Raw genomic sequence first — 22,222 nt, 5'->3', positions numbered from 1 at the left:
AGAGACAGAGACAGAGACAGAGACAGAGACAGAGACAGAGAGAGAGAGAGAGAGAGAGAGAGAGAGAGAGAGAGAGAGAGAGAGAGAGAGAGAGAGAGAGAGAGAGAGATAAGAGGATAAGAGAGGAGATGAAGAGGTGGGATAAGGACAGTGGAGGACAAAGAGGTATGGTTATTCATCCCTCAATTTAAAACTTGTAAGTCCCATTATATTGTCAGGCTGACCTTGGTACACTGTGGTCTCATCATGACAGTAGCAGAAAGGTACAGGGGGAGGCTAAAGCTAATTTAGAGATCTCTCACAAAAGAAAGCCTCCTTCACACTGAGCTCTGATCCGATGTGATCTTTCAGAAGCAGATGTCCGGAAGCTCTAAATAATGCAGCAATAGCATTCAGAGGGGAAAGAGGAGCTCAAATATGTTGGGGGAAAAACTGTACACAACACACAGCATTAGAGCAAAGCATTAACTAACTAGCAGTTAGTGAAAATCAATGACACGTTTAATTACCTGTGATCACCCAGTAGTGCTTGGTGGCAGTGGATGTATTGAGGTTGTGGTACTCTAGTGCTGTGGAGGAAGAGGGGGGAGAGAGATGGAGACAGAGTGAACAAACACACACACACACACACACACACAGAGAGACAGAGACACAGAGAGAGAGAGATAGAGGGTGCCAGGCTGCATGCCTGATAAATTCCACATTTTCTATTCTATTATGCAGCTGGCTGGAGGCCAGCAGGGATGTTGCCTCTGACTTTGCAGTGGCACCTTATCCCTCATAACTCTCTGTTTGACACTCTGTAATCATGTACGAAAGAGCCTTGAATATTCAAATGGTAAACGATTCATTTTGACAGCATGAGGTGAAATCCTGAGGTAGTGTGTAAATATAAATAGAATGTTATCTGATCTTCCCTTCATGCTAAAATGACCCATTATGTGAAGTAAAACACCCAGAAGGTGATGCAAATGATTGAAGTTGAGCATGAAGTAAACTAGTCAGTCTCCTCTCTGCACAACAACATACTGGATGACAGTAAATGCAAGCAGCCATAACTTCTCCTTTGTAAATGAGTTCAACATCTGATTATCAGTACTCTACAGGTATGATGAAATCAAGACAGCATACATTTTCATGTTCAGAACACACACTCATGAAGTGGATAATTTACGTTGAATTTAATTCAAATTTCAATAATCTTCAAGTTATGGAATTGAAATTGAATAAGACTGTTTGGACTGTTTGAATTATAATTTAATTGTAAAAACATATATAAATATTTGGAATTTAATTGGAATTCAATATTTGTACATTTCCCAGTTAATGGAATTAATGCACTTGGTTTAAAAATGGACCGCAGGATTAGTTTTAAATCATTTCAATTTGTATTTCTATATTTCCAGTATAGCTAGATAGTCTGAACAGCGACATGGACAGCCAGAAAAGCCTGAGGGAATTCAATTAGATTGGAATTTGAGGAATTGTTGGAGATAATATTGAACTTGGAATTGAAATCTTGGAATTTAACTAACATTAGATATGAGACTAATTGAATTATCTCTGAATTAAAATACTGACCTGGAATTTGAGTTGAATTAAATGGAATTTACAGGTAGAGGGAATTGATTTATAATTTAATTTGTGGAATTAACCTCAACCCTGGCTATCGTTGAAGGACAATATCGCTGAAGGATATGACATCAATATTCATGTATCAGAAAATAAATAAATAAATAAGGAGAAAAAGCCAGGCAAAACATGCCACTCAAACCCTTCCCATGATGCAGTGGGGCACTTACGCTCAGCAATGACGAGGGGCGGGAAGAAGAGGAAGTAGCCCACCAGCGCTGCGGTCAGCTGATTCAGGAGACCGCTGGAGACAGTTCCATTCAGGATCGCGTCCTGGTTCTTGACCACATAGACCAGAGATACGGCAGGAGAGCCAATCGCTTGGGAGGTGCTCTGGATCTGAACAAACACAGACAAAACCAGACATGTTGAAGTAAATACAACGCTCTAAACAACTATGCTAATTGTGTGTGATTGAATATGATCCCAAGTCATAAATGTACCTCAACAGAAAGGCCGCTGTAAGATTCCAGCACTTTGTCCTGAGCTTCCTCAAACGCATTCTCCAGCCGTTGTTCCATCATCTGAACAAAACTGCAGGAGTTGACGCTGTCCGTTGGACCTACGAACCTGAGAACTAAAAACAGCAGCGCAACAATCAATATACCAGCACAGTACATTCAGTTACAGTACACAACAGCACAGTACAACATTGTCTACAATCACGGTCACATCATCCAGCAGTGTTACTGTGTTGTTCCTGATGCGCCATACCTGTTTTGAGCTGCAGATGGACACTGAGGCTAGGGGCCCAGGGGGCCACAGGGAGCAGAACAGCCATCACCAGAGGACTGTGCTGCCGGATGTCTGCTAGCACTTTGTCAAAACCATAAGCCTTCACTGTCTCCACCACCACAGATGCTATGTAGACCGTTTTCCCACTGGCTACATAGTACCCAAGGGTGACATTATGAGGGCTGCAGAGATCCCGTTCAATCTGAGAAGTGAAAACATGTTGTTAATATCTTGATCGCTATCGCTAACAGACAATACAATGGCAATGGTCAAGGCTAGTGTCTCTGGTCCTTTGTAGTACCACCCACTCCTCATCAGTCTCTACCAGTATGTGTTAGCTAGCTATCCACAGGCACACTAACTATGCAGCTGGTGTTTGTGATGTCTCCCACTGATCACCTCCAGGCTCACTAATAATACATGGGTTCTGATGGGGAGAGGAGAGGAGGCCTTGGATAGAGTAGCAGCCACTGAATCACACCCCAGACAGACTGACATATAGACAGACAGCACAGGCAGGAAATAAATGGACTTAAACTTGAGTCAGCCATCAGTTAGACAGAGAGAGAGAGAGAGAGAAGTATTGCATGCAGAGTTTTGCAAGACTGTATTGCAAGTACAAAGAAAAACTCCAAATAACGCATGTAGGGCAGAATTGGGCCAATATCCCCTCCTCATTCGAATAGAAAAAAGAGCCATCAAATTTTACAACCATCTAAAAACAAGTGACCCTAAAACATTCCATCACACAGCTCTACAATGTCAAGAGATGAAACCAGAGAAGAGTCCCCTCAGCCAGCTGGTTCTGAGGCTCAGTTCACCAACCCCATAGAGCCTCGGGACAGCCCTCAGAAAATCTGGCCCAACCAAATCATCACAAAACAAAAAGAAAAATATATAACCTATTGGAAAGACACCACAAAAAATCAAAGTAAACTTCAATGCTATTTGGCTCTAAACAGACAGTACATGGTGGCAGACTATCTGACCACTGTGACTGATAGAAAACTGAGGAAAACATTGACTAGGTACAGACTCAGTGAGCACAGTCTGGCTATAGAGACCGGTCGTCACAGACAAACCTGGCTGCCCAGAGAGGACAGGCTGTGCTCACTCTGCTCCAGGGGAGAGGTAGAGACAGAAGTGCATTTCCTACTACACTGTGACAAATACTCAGACCTAAGAGCATATTTCTTTCCCAAAATTATAATTCAATACAAAGAATTTGAAACTATAAAAGATGAAGAAAAAATCAAATATTTATTGGGTGAAAAGCCAAAATGTGCAGTTTTGGCAGCCAAATATGTGTCCTCCTGCCACAACCTGAGGGACAGCCAGTGAAAAATGCAAAGTAATGTTGATAATATTTCCCATTTAGCTTAGTTTTGTTTTGTCTTTCGTACCAGGTCATGTGTCTTCTCAGTCATGTTGACACTGGTCTACTACTGTTGCTTTAATGTATTGTTGTTCTGATTAATATTGTTGTTGTAGCTGTTATTAATGGTAATCCCATGTCCACTACTACTATTATTATTGCTGTTAGTCCCACCATTTATTTATATATAAATATATATATATTTTGTGTATATATATACATATATATTTTATTTAAATTTTTCAATATGTATACTTTGACAATGTAAGTAATAATAACTTGCCATGTCAATAAAGTCAATTGAATTGAATTGAATTGAGAAAGAGAGAGAGACCAAGACAGGGGGAGATGAGACAGAGGACTGAGAGTCAGAGAGAAACAGAGAGAAACACAGAGAGAAACAGAGAATAAAACACAGAGAGAAACAGAGAATAAAACACAGAGAGAAACACACAGAGGGAAACAGATAGTAACACAGAGAGAAACACAGAGAGAGAAACAGACTGAGAGAAACAGCGAATAACACACAGAGAGAAACACACAGAGAAACAGACAGAGAGAAACAGAGAGAATCAGACACAGAGAAACACACAGAGAGAAACACACAGAGAGAAACAGAGAGAGAGAAACAGAGAGAGAGAGAATATGACAGAGACACACAGAATCAGACAGAGAGAATCAGACAGAGAGAATCAGACAGAAATAAACAGACAGAGAGAAACAGACAGAGAGAAACAGACAGAGAGAATCAGACAGAGAGAATCAGACAGAGAGAATCAGACAGAGAGAATCAGACAGAGAGAAACAGACAGAGAGAAACAGACAGAGAGAACGAGAGCTGAATAATGGACATTTCTGAAGAGGAAACGCTGGTAATAATGAGTTTTAGTCATTCAGCTGGTAGGGTCCATAAGAGTCTTTCTCTTCACATACTCTTAACAGCCTCTATAATGCAAAGCCTATCCACAATTCAAGAGACTATTTATTATCTTATTGAAATCCTTTTATCATTAGTCACTTCAGTCTCCTCTGCTATCACAGTGAGAGATTGGACTCCATGAATAATAGGGCGAAGAGGAGAGGAAGAATAAGTCAACACACTCACTATAGTTCCTTTAGAAGTGGCCATCTCAATATTCGTAACAGCTAGGTAACCTAGCAGTTAAGAGTGTTGGGCCAGTAACCAAAAGGTCGCTGGTTTCGAATCCCTGAGCCGACTAGGTGAAAAAAATTATGTTGACGTGCCCTTGAGCAAGGCACCTCACCCTAATTGCTCCAGGGTCGCCTTCAATAATGGCTGATCCCTGGCCGTGACCCCACTCTCCAAGGGTGTCTCAGGGGGAGTGGGATATGCAAAAATAATAATAATAACTAATACCAAATGCTTTTCCAACAGCGCAAAGATGGATGATGCAATATTTGAACAGGACTATGGCACATACTGTATTTGATGTACACTACCGTTCAAAAGTTTGGGGTCACTTAGAAAGGTCCTTGTTTTTGAAAGAAAAGCACATTTTTTGTCCATTAAAATAACATCAAATTGATCAGAAATACAGTGGAGACATTGTTAATGTTGTCGATGACTATTGTAGCTGGAAATGTCTGATTTTTAATGGAATATCTAAATAGGTGTACAGAGGCCCATTTTCAGCAACGATCACCTGTGTTCCAATGGCACGTTGTGTTAGCTAATCCAAGTTTATCATTTTAAAAGTCTAATTGATCATTAGAAAACCCTTTTGCAATTATGTTAGCACAACTGAAAAGTATTGTTCTGATTAAAGAAGCAATAAAACTGGCCTTCTTTAGACTAGTTGAGTATCTGAAGGCCAGCATCCGGAGTCGCCTCTTCACTGTTGACATTCAGACTGGTGTTTTACGGGTACTATTTGATGAAGCTGCCAGTTGAGGACTTGTGAGGCATCTGTTTCTCAAACTAGACACTAATGTACTTGTCCTCTTGCTCAGTTTTGCACCGGGGACTCTCACTCCTCTTTCTATTCTGGCTAGAGCCAGTTTGCACTGTTCTGTGAAGGGAGTAGTACACAGCGTTGTACGAGATCTTCAGTTTCTTGGCAATTTCTCACATGGAATAGCCTTCATTTCTCAGAACAGGAATAGACTGACGACTTTCAGAAGAAAGTTCTTTGTTTCTGGCCATTTTGAGTCTGTAATCGATCGAACCCAGAAACGATGATGCTCCAGATACTCAACTAGTCTAAAGAAGGCCAGTTTTCTTGCTTCTTTAATCAGAAAAACAGTTTTCAGCTGTGCTAACATAATTGCAAAAGAGTTTTCTAATGATCAATTAGTCTTTTAAAATGATAAACTTGGATTAGCTAACACAACGTACCATTGGAACACAGGACTGATGGTTGCTGATAATGGGCCTCTGTACGCCTACATAGATATTCCATAAAAAATCTGCCGTTTTGAGCTACAATACTCATTTACAACAATAACAATGTCTACACTGTATTTCTGATACATTTGATGTTATTTTAAAGGACAAAAAAAAACTAAAAAATAATTAAAAAACAAGGAATTTTCTAAGTGACCCCAAACTGTTGAACGGTCGTGTACATGTTGTTCTCCAGTTACAGTACAGCAGTAACAGCATCCTAACACAGAGTACAGTACAATACTGACCTGGACATAAACATTGGTGTCATTGAAGGCCCTCTGTAGAGCATGGGTGAGTCCTTTAGACAGATTCTGCCTCACAATGATATCAAGCCTGTTCCTCCTCAACTGCATAGACAACACTGTGGAGGAAAACACATACATGAGGTGTGTCAGTCTTCTGGATGTGAAGGATGGGACATCCTTTGGAAGGAACCAGAGGACTTTTATTATGGTTGTAAAGATACTGTAACAACTCAAAGAAACAACACATTGTATGTTAGTGAAAGGTTGTTCAAACTGAGCTGTAAACTGAGAGCCCATACCTGTTTTGACCCAGGTCTTCTCAGTGATGTTACATGGTTGACGTTCCTCTTCAGCACTGATGGGAGGAGGTTCAGTTGTGGTTGGTCCAGGGGTGGTTTCTGTGGTGGTGGTGGTGGGGACAGTCAAAGTGGTGGTCGGTGCAGTGGTAGTTGTACTTGTAGTGGGAGCACTTGTGGTTGTGGTCGCCGTGGTGGGTGGGTCAGTTGTGGTTGTCATCAATGTAGTTTCTTGGAAGGTGGTCACCTCCTGTGTGGTCGTAGTGGTCCCGGGTATGGTTGTAACCGCCTCTGTGGTCAAAGCTGTCGTGGTCTGTGGTGTCACAGGTGTGGTGGTCACGGTCAGGGGTGTGACGGTCGTGGTGGTCACAGTTGTGAGCTGTAGACTGTCATTGGTCACAGTGTCTGGTGTTGGGTTGGTGTGGGCTGCTGTGGTGGATGGTATAGTGGTGTTGGTGTCAGCCCTTGCAGGTGTGGTGGTGTTCCATGTGTGAGTGGAGAAAGGACTAGTCACATTGTCTGGGAGGGTGGAGTCGCCCTCCCCCAGGGTGGCCAGAGAGGACACTGGGACTGTTGGTAAATCTGGGTTCGCAGGCAAACTGCTGACCGTCTCCTCTGCAATGAGACAACAAACAGCGTTTAAATGATGCCACATCAGGTCATTCATATCAGGTGAATAATGTCCCATTTTGATGATGTCTCATACTGTGAGGATGATGTCAGACCCGGGAGAGGCAGCAGGCACCGGGGAGGTAGACGATGGAGGGGATGGGGCAGGAAGATGTGGAACTGAGCTGGACCAAAATAAAATTAAATGGTGGATTTTGAGGGAATGAATGTGCAGAGCATGATGATGGTGATGGACAAGGAAACAAAATCCCTAGTCTTTAGACTTTAACCACAGTCATGAGGCTGTACGTATGATATTTTTATTATTCTATTAGATGGTGTGGATGACTGTTTGAACATGGGTCCTACCTGAGCTGGTGTTTGAGGTGCTGTTGCCTACAGGGGCTAACAACAAAGGGTCTGTTGTTCCTGCTGTTTGATTGTCATTGTTGATGGCTGAGGAGGAGGCTGAGGAGGCATTAGCTAGTACTGATGGTTGCACTGGGGCCTGTGGCTCTTGGTCTGAGCTAGCCAGCAGGGTCAGTACAGAGGAGAACCCTGGCTGCCCTCTGGTGCTCTCTGCTGTCGCCCCTGATGGGTCTGTGGGCACGGCTAGAGCGCCCAGGGGCCAATCCTCCACTGGCGTTGCCCTGGCAGAGAGGTTAGAGGGCACAGCTGGGTCCTGAGGCAGAGCTGCATGTCCTGATGACCCGTTGTAGTGCCCTTCATCTGGAAAACAAAGAGAGAGATGGGACTTAACAAGGGAGGAACACATTTATTCTCTATTTGACTCATCAATCCCAGAGGCCTGATGATGACGTCTTGACTGTCTCCCATGTTTCTCATCAACATCGGCTCAATCTATAACTACATCTTGAAAATATGAAATATTGTTATTCAAAACGAAGCCTGTCCGTGCCCTCCTGTCAACAACATGAGGGAGGGAGAAACAGACTTCACACCAAGGAGCACAACATGTAAGGACACAAACACTTCTTAGTCATCCAGGAGTATCATTATGAAACTGTGACAGTGGGAACATAATCTTAAGTAGGTCACTTATGTTTTGTTCAGGATAAGCATAGGGAATTGATTTAGATGTTAAGTACATATCTGGGGCACACATAAGCAGCTGCTGTTATTTAAAAACATATCTCAGCCTACGAGAGAAAGCTATCGCTTGGGATTCTGTGCTGATACGGTGGTGGTGTTTTCAAAAGGCACCTTTCCTCAGTACAAGTGAACGATGAGGATTGGGCAGCTAGCAGGGTTTATTGTCTTCTGGAAGGCAGCCGGTGAATACTGGCAAATCTCCAGAGCGCATTTGTACCGTACTTCCATTCTGAACTTCCCCCACATTCTCAACTTATTCATCGGAGGATTGTTTAATTAAAAGGAAGGATTTCCGAATCAGGCGGGCTTTGTACAACCAGGCCTGTGCCTAAATTTCCCAGGATGCAATCCCTCGGTCTACCATTAAATCTACCCACTGAACTGTTCATCTCAAACAATGGATCTACCAAGAACTAGCAGCAATTAATCCTATAAAAAGCTGATAAACCAATAATCAAAAGAACTCCATGAATATATATGACAATGAGCTTGCACGTTCTTTATCGCCAACCTACCAGTAGATATTCATTCTAAAAGTCCCTGTAAGATCAGAAGTGTGAGTGTGACAGCATTTGGTGTCTTCAAGACAGGACACACTGAAGACCTCTTCCGTATCTTTCCTAACCCCCACAGAAAGCCACCTGCTCTGACAGGGTGCAACATATGGGGCCCTCCATCAGAAGCACTGAGAGTTCACTGAGAGGTATGAGCCATGGCAGTGGACAGCAATTGGGTTCATTTGACAACACGACTGCTCCAGCCATCCTGGGGTTCATGAAAAAGCTCTGCCCATTCAGAACACTGATCCGTTGGGGCAGGAAAGAGGGAAACATGGAGCATCACCATCCTAGGCGCAGGTGGTGAGGAGGGGGCGCTGGGGAAGTGTCCAAGTGAAATTAAACCCATTGAGACAATGTGGTGTGCTTTCCATGGAGTGACATCTTTCCAACAGGATGGACAGATACACACTTCCTGAAACTATTCATAGTGTCCATCTGTCTCGCTGGGTTAAATAGTGGATCTACAGTACAGAGTAAATAACACTTTTACAGTGTTTTTCAGGAAGACTACAGGGCCCAAAGGCAACAATTAAATATTCACCTTAAATGCTGATTAGAGCAATTTATTCCACAAGCAAAACATAGGAAACGTGAATATGAAAAATGACAAAATATGTACCATTTTGTTTTGCATTTAGCGAAGCAACACCAATTTAAGACACATTTATTTTTCAACCAGTTAGCCTAAGGAGTATGTTTGGCAATGTTTTATCACAGCTATGTCCTCTTACTTGAAGATAAGGCAGATAAGGAAATGGAATCATAAAGTATGGACAGAGGGCATACAGCAGTGACAGTATGGCTGGCAGATTTGAGCTCTGAGTTATATGAAAGTTCAGCTGATATTTCACTGTTTTGTTTGTCAAACACAACAGAATAATATGGCTTCCATTTACCCTGACTGGTACTGCACAGACACCTGCTAAGTGAGGTCACACTGCATCTCAGCATGCATCTGTAGACACAGCATAGCAACAACACTGCTTTCTAAGAGGTGTCGTTCCATCTATAGAGTCAATGGAATTATATTTACAGTTATTAAATAGTACTGTAATTAGTAGTCATGAAATATTACTAATCAATAGAATATAAAATGAAAAGCATTAAACCACATAGGCTACAGTGATTAAAAGATAGTGGCACTGTCTCCCAGGTAAGACATTACCAGAAATGAAGAGCTGAAGACAGACTTATAGGAGCACGGTATTACGTTACCGCAGTAAACCCTTTCCATTTACTGCACGCTAACTCATATAAATGCAAAACTAAAAGTCAAACCAGAGCCTGAGCTTTGCACAGCTTACGATTAAGGAGGGTATTAACCATTTTTAGAATGTTGAAAAAAGCCAATGAAGTGACAGTGTTGTATACAGGCTGGTAAAGAGAGCTGTAAAAAAGATTCAGCTGCAGAACAAACAAAGTGCCATATTCTGTTTCCTGTGTTGTTGGAGCCCAGGCTCTGTGTGTGACCTATATTGCAGTGGTCACACTCCTGGGTCCTGGGAGAATAGGATGGACATACTCTGGCACTTCAGTTGTCACACACTTAAAGCCACAGTCTGCAATATTTCCTAACGGTCATTTAATGATACATACATTGGTAGTACCCAAAATATTTTTGAAGATTTTTATAAATGCATTAGTACAACTGAATTATCATAACACAAAAAAGAAAAATAATAAGCCTACTTGGGAAGCTTTAAACCACAAACTAACAATGTGTGGTGTTAATGCATACATTTGGAGGACTAAACAAGGTAACTAGCACATTGCACGTGAAGGATGCTTTCACAATGTGATAAATAAAACTTGGTTGTGATGTCACTGATACAGAAGGTTAGCAGCTCATCTGTGCAGGCATTACTGGGTCCCATGTGACTAGATAAGACAGTCATGTGACCATTTCTCTGGCTCGGGGTAGGTCAGGCAGTCTAGCAAAAATAAAGCGAGAGTGTGACATTCTGAGCCACAACAATTTTTAAATTGGTCACATAAGGACATGCGCAGAGAGTGGAGAATTATGCAGTTGACAATCTGGGCATATTGTGGTGAGGCAGGCAGGCAGGCAGTGACCAAGAATCCTCTCTGTAAGGGGCACTGAGGAGGCTCTTTGGTTTTTCTGCTGCATGCCTTTGATTTGAAGAAGAAAGACAGTCATGTGATGTTGCTGGGGGAGCTCTAGTCTAGCACTGTAGCTCATGAAAAGCACCACAGAAAGGGGACACAGCAAACACCATTACATCACCCTGAATCCACTTTGGCAAACAAACAAACACTGATCCTGCCATGCTCACTTTCCACAACAAACCTGATGGCTTGTGTGACAGTGATAATGAATAACAACAATGCATGACTAGATAACAACAATGCATATATTTCAACTGGCCTTGTTTATTTTGTATTCTGTCGGGCTCAGTTTGGCTCTGTAGTCTTCTCTTCTGGTTAGCGTCACAGCTACCAAGGACTGAAATATTGAGAGCTTTCTAAGCTCCTGCAAGGGAGAGCATGTGAGATTTTCACCTCAGTGCATCCTAAGAAACACCTTTGGATGCACTTGCCACGAAGCAGCAGCTTAAAGTCCCAGGGGTGCCGCAGGTAATCATAACCATATTTAAAGTGGATGAGCGTCTTGCTTTTCCAGCACCACCCTCCAAAAGAGCAGCGAGAAAATGTATTTCTCATATCTGAGGAGTCAAAACGGACCTCAGGGGACCAGAAGTAAGACCTAAGCACTGGGAAAGTTTGTTTCACTCTGCATTAGTTGTTGTTGAATTGTTCTCTGTAGCCTACTGATCCAGAGACAGACAATATCATGTCCATGTGAGCAACTCAAACATACAAGACCAACACTAAAAACCCAATGAATTAGAAGCAGCGTATGGCCTTTTGACGAAACAAGATACTGACATGATTGACCTTAATTACAATTAGTGTAGGGCCTTACTGATCATTAAAAAATATATATTTTGTCAACATTTTCATAAAGAAATGTACATAATTCAACAGAAAATGCAAGTGTACATTTGACTTGCATAGAATAGCCTTAAAACCAAAATTGTTATTATCAGAATATTTTTTCGCTCCGTCTCTATAGCTTCTTTCAAATGCAGATAGCGTGTGAGGAATTCAAGTTGTCACAACGATCAACTGTCAGAACTGGCACTAAGGTTAGAAAGAATTTAGGACACAGTCAGTCACCTGACCTTGTGTAGCTACGTGTTAAACGCATGCACACACTCACATACAGCAAACTGGCAGGCATGTATACAAATTGTATTTTTTTGTATTCTACCCCCCCCATTTCTATCTTGTCTCATCGCTGCAACTCCCTAACAAGCTCGGGAGGCGAAGGTCGCGTCATGCGTCCTCTGAAACATAGTGACGCCTCTAGCACTGCGATACAAGCCTTAGACCTCTGCGCCACTCGGGAAGCCCTACAAATGGTATTTTTTATGATGAATTCATATTGACTCAAGCGGCCAAACGGTAAATCATGAAGCCCCTAGCTATAGTCTATCCCAGGGAAGCGTGAGCACTTCAATTGATAGACTTTGAACATAAAAGTATGCATTGATTTTTTATTTAATAAATGCCAAAACTGCTGCACAAACAAATGTGACTTCACAGGTCCAATAAGGACCCACTGTGGCTCAAAGCTCTGTTTCATAAGCTACCATAGTGGGAGATTTGCAGGTGCATATGGCGTGAGCACAGAAGCCATTTCATTATTGTCTCGGGAATCAGAAGCATTCATCTGATAGAGGTCACCCATGATCCCGTGACTCTCATAGGACACACTTTTGTTAAATGGGTCTTATGGTCAGTGTCAATGATTCCATGGAATATAGTATTCATAAAACAGGCCAGAACTCACTTGGCTCTCCTTTCCCATTACATAATAGACAGTCATACAGTGAGCAGCATCTTTGCAGCTCTCCGCAGGTTGAGGATACAAGTGGCTTCGAAACAGACACTAAAGCTGCAAACAAAAATGTAAATGGGGTTGTTCCAGACAGGTTTAGTTTGCTTTACCTTCAAGGTATCCAGCACTATTGCAAAGCCCTCTAATTAAGCTGTGCCAGATAAATAACTACACACAGCTACTGTAAGGTAGTGCTGAAATGAATCAAAGCAGTTATTTCTCCCTCATAGCCTGGTTCCTCTCTAGGTTTCTTCCTAGGTTCTGGATTTTCTAGGGAGTTTTTCCTAGCCACCGTGCTTCTACACCTGCATTGCTTGCTGTTTGGGGTTTTAGGCTGGGTTTCTGTACAGCACTTTGTGACATCAGCTGATGTAAGAAGGGCTTTATAAATACATTTGATTGATTGATTGATTATTTTTGTCTGTTCCTGTTTCAGTTTCTTTCAGTTTGATCTCCTGGTCTGCTCAGGTCGACAATGAGGCCAGACAGCCAGCCCTTCTCTTTGTGTTTTTCTCTTCAGTCAGTCATGAGGTCTCCCAGGCCAACACAAATTGAACAACTGCTGCTATACAGCAGGCAGCAACTATCAAGGCCGTCACACAGCAGTCACTGTGAGCGATGACGAAAGGGTGTTCTAATACATTGTGAGTTCAGAACTGCTCAAGGAGACGGAGACATAAATCCATCTGGATATTCGTAATTTAATCTTAAGAAGATTGATTACATTTTCATGAAAGACTTACTGTAAAATCCCTGTTACCTAATGTGTTGGTTTGGGGTCAACGCTATTCCCTGCATTTTGATGGACAATCTCCGGGGACATTAAGCTTGTCATACAGTTTTGAGAAACTTTTATGTGTCCCTATGATAGAATTACAGTGTTAAAAAGGGAACATAAACACACAGTAACTGGACTTCGAGCTGCTATGCAGCAGAGTAGTAGGCATCTACAGGGTTTCCCAAACTCTGTCCTGGGGCCTCATATGGGTGCACGTTTTGGTTTTTCAAGCTTGATTATTTGAATCAGCTGTGTAGTGCTAGGTCAAAAACCAAGGCCCCAGGACCAAGTTTGGAAAACACACACACACACACACACACATAGTATAATATACTAACATGCATTACATATGCATACAGTATAATGTACTGTGCATATAAAATGAAGTATTCTGCATCAAGGTGTTAGCACATCATTTTCAAAAAATAAACACACTGTGTTTCAAACACTCTCCTGTTCAGATCAATACATAAAATCCCCCAAAGATCAGGAATAAATAAGTACTAAATAAATAAGTACTATACCTAAATCGGGATTAGAAATCAAATTAGGCAACAAGCTCATCCTACCCACATGCTTTATAGAGGCTTGCCATGCATAATGTATTTCATGTAAAAGGGAAATATCTATTTAAGATCTAGCTATACATAATTAACTTCCACAGCACAGGCAATCGCCCTAATGAAGCACAGCAGAGTGTATGGGGAAAGGTGCTGTACAGGTCATGTTTTGGCCGCTCTCTTAAAAGAGCTCCCAAGCAACCCAACTGTTAATATTTGATTGCGGTATAATCCTAATTGTTGGCATTTTATTATGGGATTGTATAAGGGGCTAACAAGCAGGACATAACAGAGGGGCCCACATTTTCCCACCATCCGTCGAACAGCAAATTCTTTATAAAGGATACCAAGGAGAAATCCAACTGGAGCAGCATGCATAAAATACAGAAACACCAAAAGCCATTATCAACAGAATGGGAATCCTGGTTAGCATAATTGATCAGTAATTGATGAAGACAGATGCATTATTATTGGGCATTCATTGCCTTGTGACCAGCAGCAACCGTGGTCATAATTAGTGATAAATAAATACACTGGCTTTTCATCTGAATACAACCCACTAAACCAGTAGTGTACTCTATGAGCACACCAGAATGTAGCAGCCTATTCCAAGACCAGTTTGCTGCTCTTTTCTCCACACCAATGTTGATTTAGCATGCCATGACCACAACTTGGAAAACCTGGTTAAAGAAATGTGTAGTTGTGTGTAATTGGTAGAAAAATATTGGACATAAAATGGAGCACAAAATAGTGTTTTCTTGCTAATTAAAGGGTATAGGCCTTGGCATGCATTTTACTGTACCTCAAACATGTATGTTGTTTTCTGTTGAGCAGTGTGAAATCCTTTCTGCCATAATTTACAAGGAGAAGCATTTCATGTGCATGCACTATTCAAATCACACAACATTTCAATCTTAAACTATTGTCTAAAAGCAGACAAAATTGGAGTTTGTACTGGTTATTCATATGCTATAGGGTAGGCTATATATTTCCGGCAGAAAACAATGAATGTTAGGCAGATCGGTTCCCATGGCAACACAGCATATTTGGCTCCATGTTGACTTAATGCAACAGCTCTGTGGGCTCATTAAAGAAAAAACACCTCATCCTCACATCCACAAGTGGATCTGGCCCATGACCACAGCCAAATGGCAAGGTATTCAAATATGGTTTCATGAATGGAGGAAAAGAGGGATATAATAGCAATCTGAGAGGACTTGAAAATACAAAGGCTATGGCAGGCCTATGGCTGATTCACAATATGTTTTCCTACTTGAATGTAGAAAAAAATACACTTTGGAAAGCTAAAATTAGGTGAAAACTACTACCCATGGTCAAATTATAGGCTTAAGCCTTATAAACACCAGGTTCAAGGCAGAAAAGAAAAACACAACTCTCATTAGCGGCATTTTGCTTCGTATGACAGCATAATCGATTATTTATAAATGATGACACGTTATGTTATTTCAAGAAGGTAAGTGACCTCCACAAATGTTGCCATCACTGTCGATCAAATAAGCAAGAAGCGTAATTATAATTGTCCGCGTTGCAGTCTTGACTGCTGAACACAGGCCACTCCAGGCACAAAGGCCACACCAGCGATTCTCTTCCTTCGAAAAACACAAGAGGCTGGGAGGCCACATTACAAAATCAACAATTATATTGATTTAGCATGTCTAATTGTCTGCATGTGTTTACTTAAAGCAAAAATAGGCGCGATCAGATTATTGTGCGTAATATTTTAGAATGCCCCTCCACATATACTACATTGCAAATTGCGCAAATCAGTGGTCTCCTAAGAATCTTGATTGTTGTAATAAATCACAATTTCCTATTTTGACAAAAATAACCAGAAGATAGGCTACTTTCTCCACGGTCATTATCCGCGTATGTGCACCGATGGTCATAATATAGGGACATGGTACGAAGAGTTCCACCAGAAAAGTGCAACCAATTTGAGATATTTATATAATACAATCCCGATCCACCCGCAGGTCATATACAGCCTAACATCTCGATGAAGACCAATTAGTTAGTCCTACCAAGCAAGACAAATACTACTCGAACAGGTTGTCAACAACCAAATAATAAGTCTTACCATCAGCAGCTAGGACAGACTGCATTAAAAGCAAAACCATTCCAACTGATAAAATACATTTAGTCCACATTCGATCCAGTCCCAATGTCTTTCCGTTTTTCTGGAAACATAAGGTGGCTCCCATTCCCACACCTATCCATTCAATCGAGCCAATCGGGGGAGCATTGTTTATTCCGCTGACAATTAAATCATCGAGGCTGTTACGCACATGTTTTGAAGCCATTTGTTTATCCTTGATACATCTAACAGTCTTAATATTGACAAATACATTTGATAAATCCTTCACTGCGGACGATGTTCTCCGAAAGCCTCTCCCCGAGGTTGACAGAAAGCGGCAGCATTGAAACTTGTGTGTAATGCGTCTGTAGGTAACAGTCCATGCACCACGTCGACCTGCTAGCGCGTAATAAGCTATTATTTACGAACAATCTAAGATGCACTCATAACCATAGAAGTACATTTAATGATTCGGACGGAAAACGGCTCCCGTTCAAAACGCAGACGTGATAAATTATGCTACCCCGTTGGAATATTTACAAGTCGAACCCGTCATTTCATTAGAAAAAATATCACGTCGCGGCGTGACGCCAGAGTTGACTGCAATCTCCTCACGGTAACAGACGACCCCTTGTGGGTATAGACGGCAAACCTAAACCGACTCGAAATAGTTCCTATTTTTAACTTTAGCATAATTCGATTACCAATTTGATTTGCATAAATATCTGTAAATTAATATTGAGCTTCAAAGGACAGCTTCACCAGCTGGGGCCAGGGTTAGCCAATGGCATCGCATACATTAGTGATGAGATCAGGGTTGAGAACAGCATTACATACACTACATACTACATATATTTAATTTTTTTAAATGTCTGGTTTCGAAATGGCAGCCTACATTAACGTCTGCTACAATTCGGAACACTCCAGGCATCAGCTGAGGAACGTTGTCAAGTAAATCAATGTGATGTGAGTAGCCTGCCCTATGCACATTTTCAGTAAGTTAAAATATCGGTACTGCACTTCTACTCTGCTTGCACTGGGTGGTGCTATTGGCTTGGACCCCAGTTTCATCAACAATTTAATCTATTGTACTACACATAAAATACAAGTCACAAACAAGAAGGGTGAAGCAATATTTTTTTTATTCAAGGTGAATTTTTACAATAGTACACCATCAATTCTTAAATTTGACACTCCAACAGTCACTAGGAAAACCCGCTTTTTGTGACAAAGTAAATAAGGCTTGGTCACATTGAAATCACTGAGAACTAGAGAGAAATACGACCGCAAACTGTAAGAGACATTACATCCAAAATAATACATTTTCCCAGTTCTCATATTATATTGCACAGTGCAGTTGCTACATGGCAAACTAGTGTAGCATAAAATCAAAAAGCATATTAAAATAAAGCCACAGAAACTACACATAAAACGGTAACACTTCCAATTTAGCAATAGTCTATATGCTGTGTTGTTTACTACGTGTATTACCCAATCACTTGAAGTGTAATACAACTTATACTAACATGTGCAGTAAGTCCCCTGTGGCTCAGTTGGTAGAGCATGGCGCTTGCAACGCCAGGGTTGTGGGTTCATTCCCCACGGGGGGACCAGGATGAATATGTATGAACTTTCCAATTTGTAAGTCGCTCTGGATAAGAGCGTCTGCTAAATGACTTAAATGTAAATGTAATGTGAAATAACTGCAAACAAGATCCAAAGCAATCAAACCAAGTGGAAAGGATTGAAGATTAATGCAGTAGCATATTGGACAATACAAATACCCTGAATTAATTATAATAGCATGACATAACATAATACATTAGTTGCAGTATAGACTGTTAAAAAGTGACAACTTTGGACCTAATCTGTGTGTATGTGGGTTGTTAAAGCAAATACCAACAAGTGATCAATCAAAACGGATGCTGCTATATGGATGTTTATCATATACAGAATAGAAATATCTGTAGCCATCAAAAAATGCAACAAAAACATTGTCATGTCTGCAAACCACCCCAAAAGTCAACTACGCAAATACATTCACAGTGTATGTAAAGCTTTGCATTTGTGCGTGTTCAATAAGAGACAAAACTGTGTTGAGTGTTAAGTGTATAAAATATTCCCTGACTAAGAATAATTGTCTTTTTATGTTCTGTAGAAAAGCTATATAGATTCAGACCATATGGTTAGGGTTGAGCATTGGGATTGAGTGATCTGAAGATAACAGCCAGCACCCAGAAGAGCTCCTCAGAAAGAAGAATGCATTGTGTTTGTCAGCTCTACTAAACTGTACACTTGAGTCCAAAAGCAGAGTGCTTTCTCACTTCATAGCAAATGTGCGAAACATGAGGATTTGAACAGGCTGCAGAAGTCCTGATAAAACATGAGGCTGCATAAACCTAACATCCTACCACTCCGGTGGGAAATACTCGGCTCTGTTGAGGAGCATCCACATTTGACTCTACTGCCACACTTGCCTCTGCAGGAGAGGGTACTGGCTAGGGGCCATGGAGTTATCAACCAACATTTCTTCTCTTGACCACAATTTGAAAAGGCACTAGTTGTAGACACTTGTCAGAGTGAGAAAAATGCTATTTGTGTGTCTGGAGTTGGGGGGCTAGTGAGTAAACATATTCAATCTTTCACAGTCCCACAATGTATTGAAAGACTACAAAAGGGCGAGCAAGATTAGAAAATATAATCTGTCATCATTTGACAGTTACCCTTGTTTGGATTAATGAGTTATGACAGAAAAATGTTTAATAATTCACCCCCATCTGCCTCAAATCGATCCATTATGAATAGATAAGAATAATCTGTAGAAAATCTATCACAATTCACTTTAGATACAAAAATAATAATTCATAGGCTTAATTAAAATAGACGGCTAGAAAAATCATATTAGTCAAACACTTCATTGACCGCGGCAATTTCATGAAAACTGTGTGGGATTTTGCCACAACCCAAACCTGATGAGCTTATTGAAGTGCTTACTGATGTGTTTCATAACAAATATTACACATGTGAAGGCATCTTTACAAGCCAATGTAAATGTGAGGACCAAATAGAGGCGGTGCAGTAAATAAATCTGCATGGTAATATAGAACTGTCAATCAATAATGTGAATAATCTTTAGGCTTTTCAGGATGTTAACAGATCAATAACTAAAATTGTCAACACAACTACTGTATGCAATGATGAACCCAACCTATGATTAAAAATATAAAATACTGATGCTATGTGTTACAAACAAAACAAAAAACACTTAATTTCATTACTTGTAATACAGTAGTTCCAATCACACTTCAAACATCAAAGCAAATATACAGAGGCACTAACAAGTCTTCATGCCATTCACTATACTCAAATAAAACCCACTTCTAGTATATGGTAATTAGAACTATACAAAAGTAAGAATGCATAGTAAGAACTAAGATAATCCCCTAAATTCACAGCTATTTTGAAGTGGTAATCAGTACATAGCAGCTCATCTATGATGCATTCAAGATATATGATATAACTTGCCCAAAATGCTTAAAACAAACCTTTTTAAAATATATTTTTTCTCAATATATTCCATCTTCATGACTACAGTATACTTGAAGACAATGGGAAAAGAAAGAGTAGCTACCTTGCTTGGGATGAATTACAGTCTTTGGTGCTGAAAAAGCATTTTCATTTGTAAGTAAGAAAAGACAAAAACCTAATTCACACACTAGCAATTAAAAACAACACACAAAATATATTTCCTCCCTGACAGAATGTATAAAATAAGCAGTTGACACATTAACAAACCTCAACAAATGGAACAGTAAAATAAAGTATAAGTTTTGTCTAATGCGGAAATTGCACTTAACCAATACACCTTGTCAAGCACTACATAGTCCAGCAATGATACACTAGGTTAACAGACGGTATATCAAAACACTACAGTTTTTCTGAAGATATGAGATCATACAAAGAATCAACCAACTACTTGCATGTTTGTTTATAGTCAATACCATGCCCCACATCGGTATTACGCTAAGAAAAAGACTGTAAATACAATAACGCAGAAAACCAGCGGCTATATGTAGATTGTATTGCAGTTCCAATAAACAGTGTCAATACTGTTAGTAATTAAGTACTTAGTAATTAGAAATTGATGATCAAATATTAAATCGTTCACCTTTTGTTTGTACATTAGTTCATTCGGGAAAAGTCCAAAACCAAATAAACATTTGCTTCAAAAGCATAAAATAAGCTTAAAGCTGCAATGTATCTTTTTGGGCTACCGGATCAAATTCACATATATAGAAATGTGTTTTCTAGATCTGTCATTCTCATTGAAAGCAAGTCTAAGAATCAGTAGCTATGTTCTATGTACGGTATTTCTATGCTTCCCGGTCTTAAGTTTAGTTTTTGTACACCAGCTTCAAACAGCTGAAAATACAGTATTTTTGGTTATGGAAAATATATTTCACAGCGGTTTAGATGGTACAATGATTCTCTACTCTATACTTGCTTGTTTTGTCACAAACTGAAATTTGGCAAACCATTAGAATTTTTGCAACCAGGAAATGGCAGAGTGATTTCTGCATAGTGAATCTTTACCCCCAAAATACAATGAGCCCAAATAAGAATGACTTATTTGATTATCTGATAGGCAAAAGCATATGAGTGAAAATAATCAGATATTCAAGTGCTGCAGTCCAGTACAAGATATATCTATAAAACGCCAGAAGTAACATTAACAACCTCAGATATTGAAGGCACTAGTAGGTGTGGGAACAGGCTATGGTGTAGTAAGTCTCACAGTACACATAGGAGTGACATCTAACTGTCAACAACTCCACTAAGTTATCTTTCCCATGCGAAGGCATGCAGCGTGTGGAACAACCTTTTCAGACCACTGACGGTACACACTGAAAACACCTGTCATTAGGGAACACCTTTCCACCACAAAAAACCAACGGAGACACATCTACTGTCCTAGCACTGGAGACTGGGATGGCTTAACGAGTGATGTGACTAGCACACATGCTAGGTAGAAGGCAATATAGAAAAAGGGGGAGAAACAGGGCTGAGATTATTAGGGAGAACAATGTCTACCGTGAGACTGTACTGTGAGACTGTAATGTGTATCATAAGACTGTACTGTGAGACTGTAATGTGTACCGTGAGACTGTACTGTGAGACTTACACTCCAAATGACACTGTAGAGCAAAAGTGCAAAAACCCATTAAAAGTGAGAATTTCTTAATTATTGATTCATTATTTTTTCAATTTTTTCTTTCTTCTCAGCTTAAGGTTTAAATCCTATCATCATCATCAACCAACATGATTTGTTGAAGCCCGGGGGGGGGGGGTTTCTTTCTCTGTCATAACTTGAGAGATGACGGATGAAGGCCTTGGTTAACGTTGTCACTTCTGGCTGCCCTTGCTGGCCTATGGCCCTGGGTGGCTGGTGCTCAGAGGTAAGGGTACTGGTTGAGTTTGGTGGGGCTGAGGGGGAAGCCTGTATAGGCTGGCGAGGCGATGTAGGAATGTGGGGGAAAGAGGGGCCCAAACTGGCCCTGGTGGTGGATGGTGGGTGAGGGCAGCAGCCGGTGGTTGATGCCCATGGTCACCTGGTGGACAATGCTGCCAGGGTGGGAGATGCCGTAAGCGGGTTGTAGGACGGGCCGCTGGGCGCAGGGCGAGGCCAGGAGGTGGGGGAGGTGGTGGGCGACGGGTGCAGAGGGAGGATAGGAGAGCAGGGTGGCCTGGGGGTGAGGCCCCGAGTTGTGGGTGGGGGTGAAAGCGTGGCCATGTATCGTGGGAGGGATGTAAGCGTGCGGCCGCCGATGCAGCCCATAATTTCCGTTCCATTCCTTGTGGCAGGAGCTGTATTGCTGGACCTGAGGCTGGCGGAGG

General features: G+C 41.1%; 2 protein-coding genes across 5 annotated transcripts in view; both read right to left on the bottom strand.

The window, feature by feature from the left end:
• The window catches only part of kiaa1549la (KIAA1549-like a), a 44,703-nt gene extending 27,810 nt beyond the window's left edge, over nt 1-16,893 (bottom strand). For 2 of the 3 annotated variants that reach the window (XM_071416225.1, XM_071416227.1), the window contains exons 1-8: nt 16,331-16,893; nt 7,669-8,028; nt 6,694-7,305; nt 6,395-6,510; nt 2,347-2,569; nt 2,076-2,209; nt 1,803-1,971; nt 510-569 (exon numbers count right to left, since the gene is read on the bottom strand). In XM_071416225.1, coding sequence (XP_071272326.1) covers nt 510-569; nt 1,803-1,971; nt 2,076-2,209; nt 2,347-2,569; nt 6,395-6,510; nt 6,694-7,305; nt 7,669-8,028; nt 16,331-16,553 — 1,897 coding nt within the window. In that variant the 5' untranslated portion in view covers nt 16,554-16,893. The remainder of the gene's footprint in view (nt 1-509; nt 570-1,802; nt 1,972-2,075; nt 2,210-2,346; nt 2,570-6,394; nt 6,511-6,693; nt 7,306-7,668; nt 8,029-16,330) is intronic. The other variant, XM_071416226.1, reaches the window with a different exon arrangement.
• Nucleotides 16,894-17,452: 559 nt separating this feature from the next.
• LOC139584420 (homeodomain-interacting protein kinase 3-like) overlaps nt 17,453-22,222 on the bottom strand; it is a 51,591-nt gene continuing 46,821 nt past the window's right edge. For both annotated transcript variants that reach the window (XM_071416223.1, XM_071416224.1), the window contains exon 14: nt 17,453-22,212. In XM_071416223.1, coding sequence (XP_071272324.1) covers nt 21,778-22,212 — 435 coding nt within the window. In that variant the 3' untranslated portion in view covers nt 17,453-21,777. The remainder of the gene's footprint in view (nt 22,213-22,222) is intronic.

Source organism: Salvelinus alpinus, chromosome 9 (assembly GCF_045679555.1).
Source record: "Salvelinus alpinus chromosome 9, SLU_Salpinus.1, whole genome shotgun sequence".
Taxonomy (NCBI): domain Eukaryota; kingdom Metazoa; phylum Chordata; class Actinopteri; order Salmoniformes; family Salmonidae; genus Salvelinus; species Salvelinus alpinus.
Note: the sequence above shows the minus strand (reverse complement) of the source record. Positions and strands in the feature narration are given on the sequence as shown.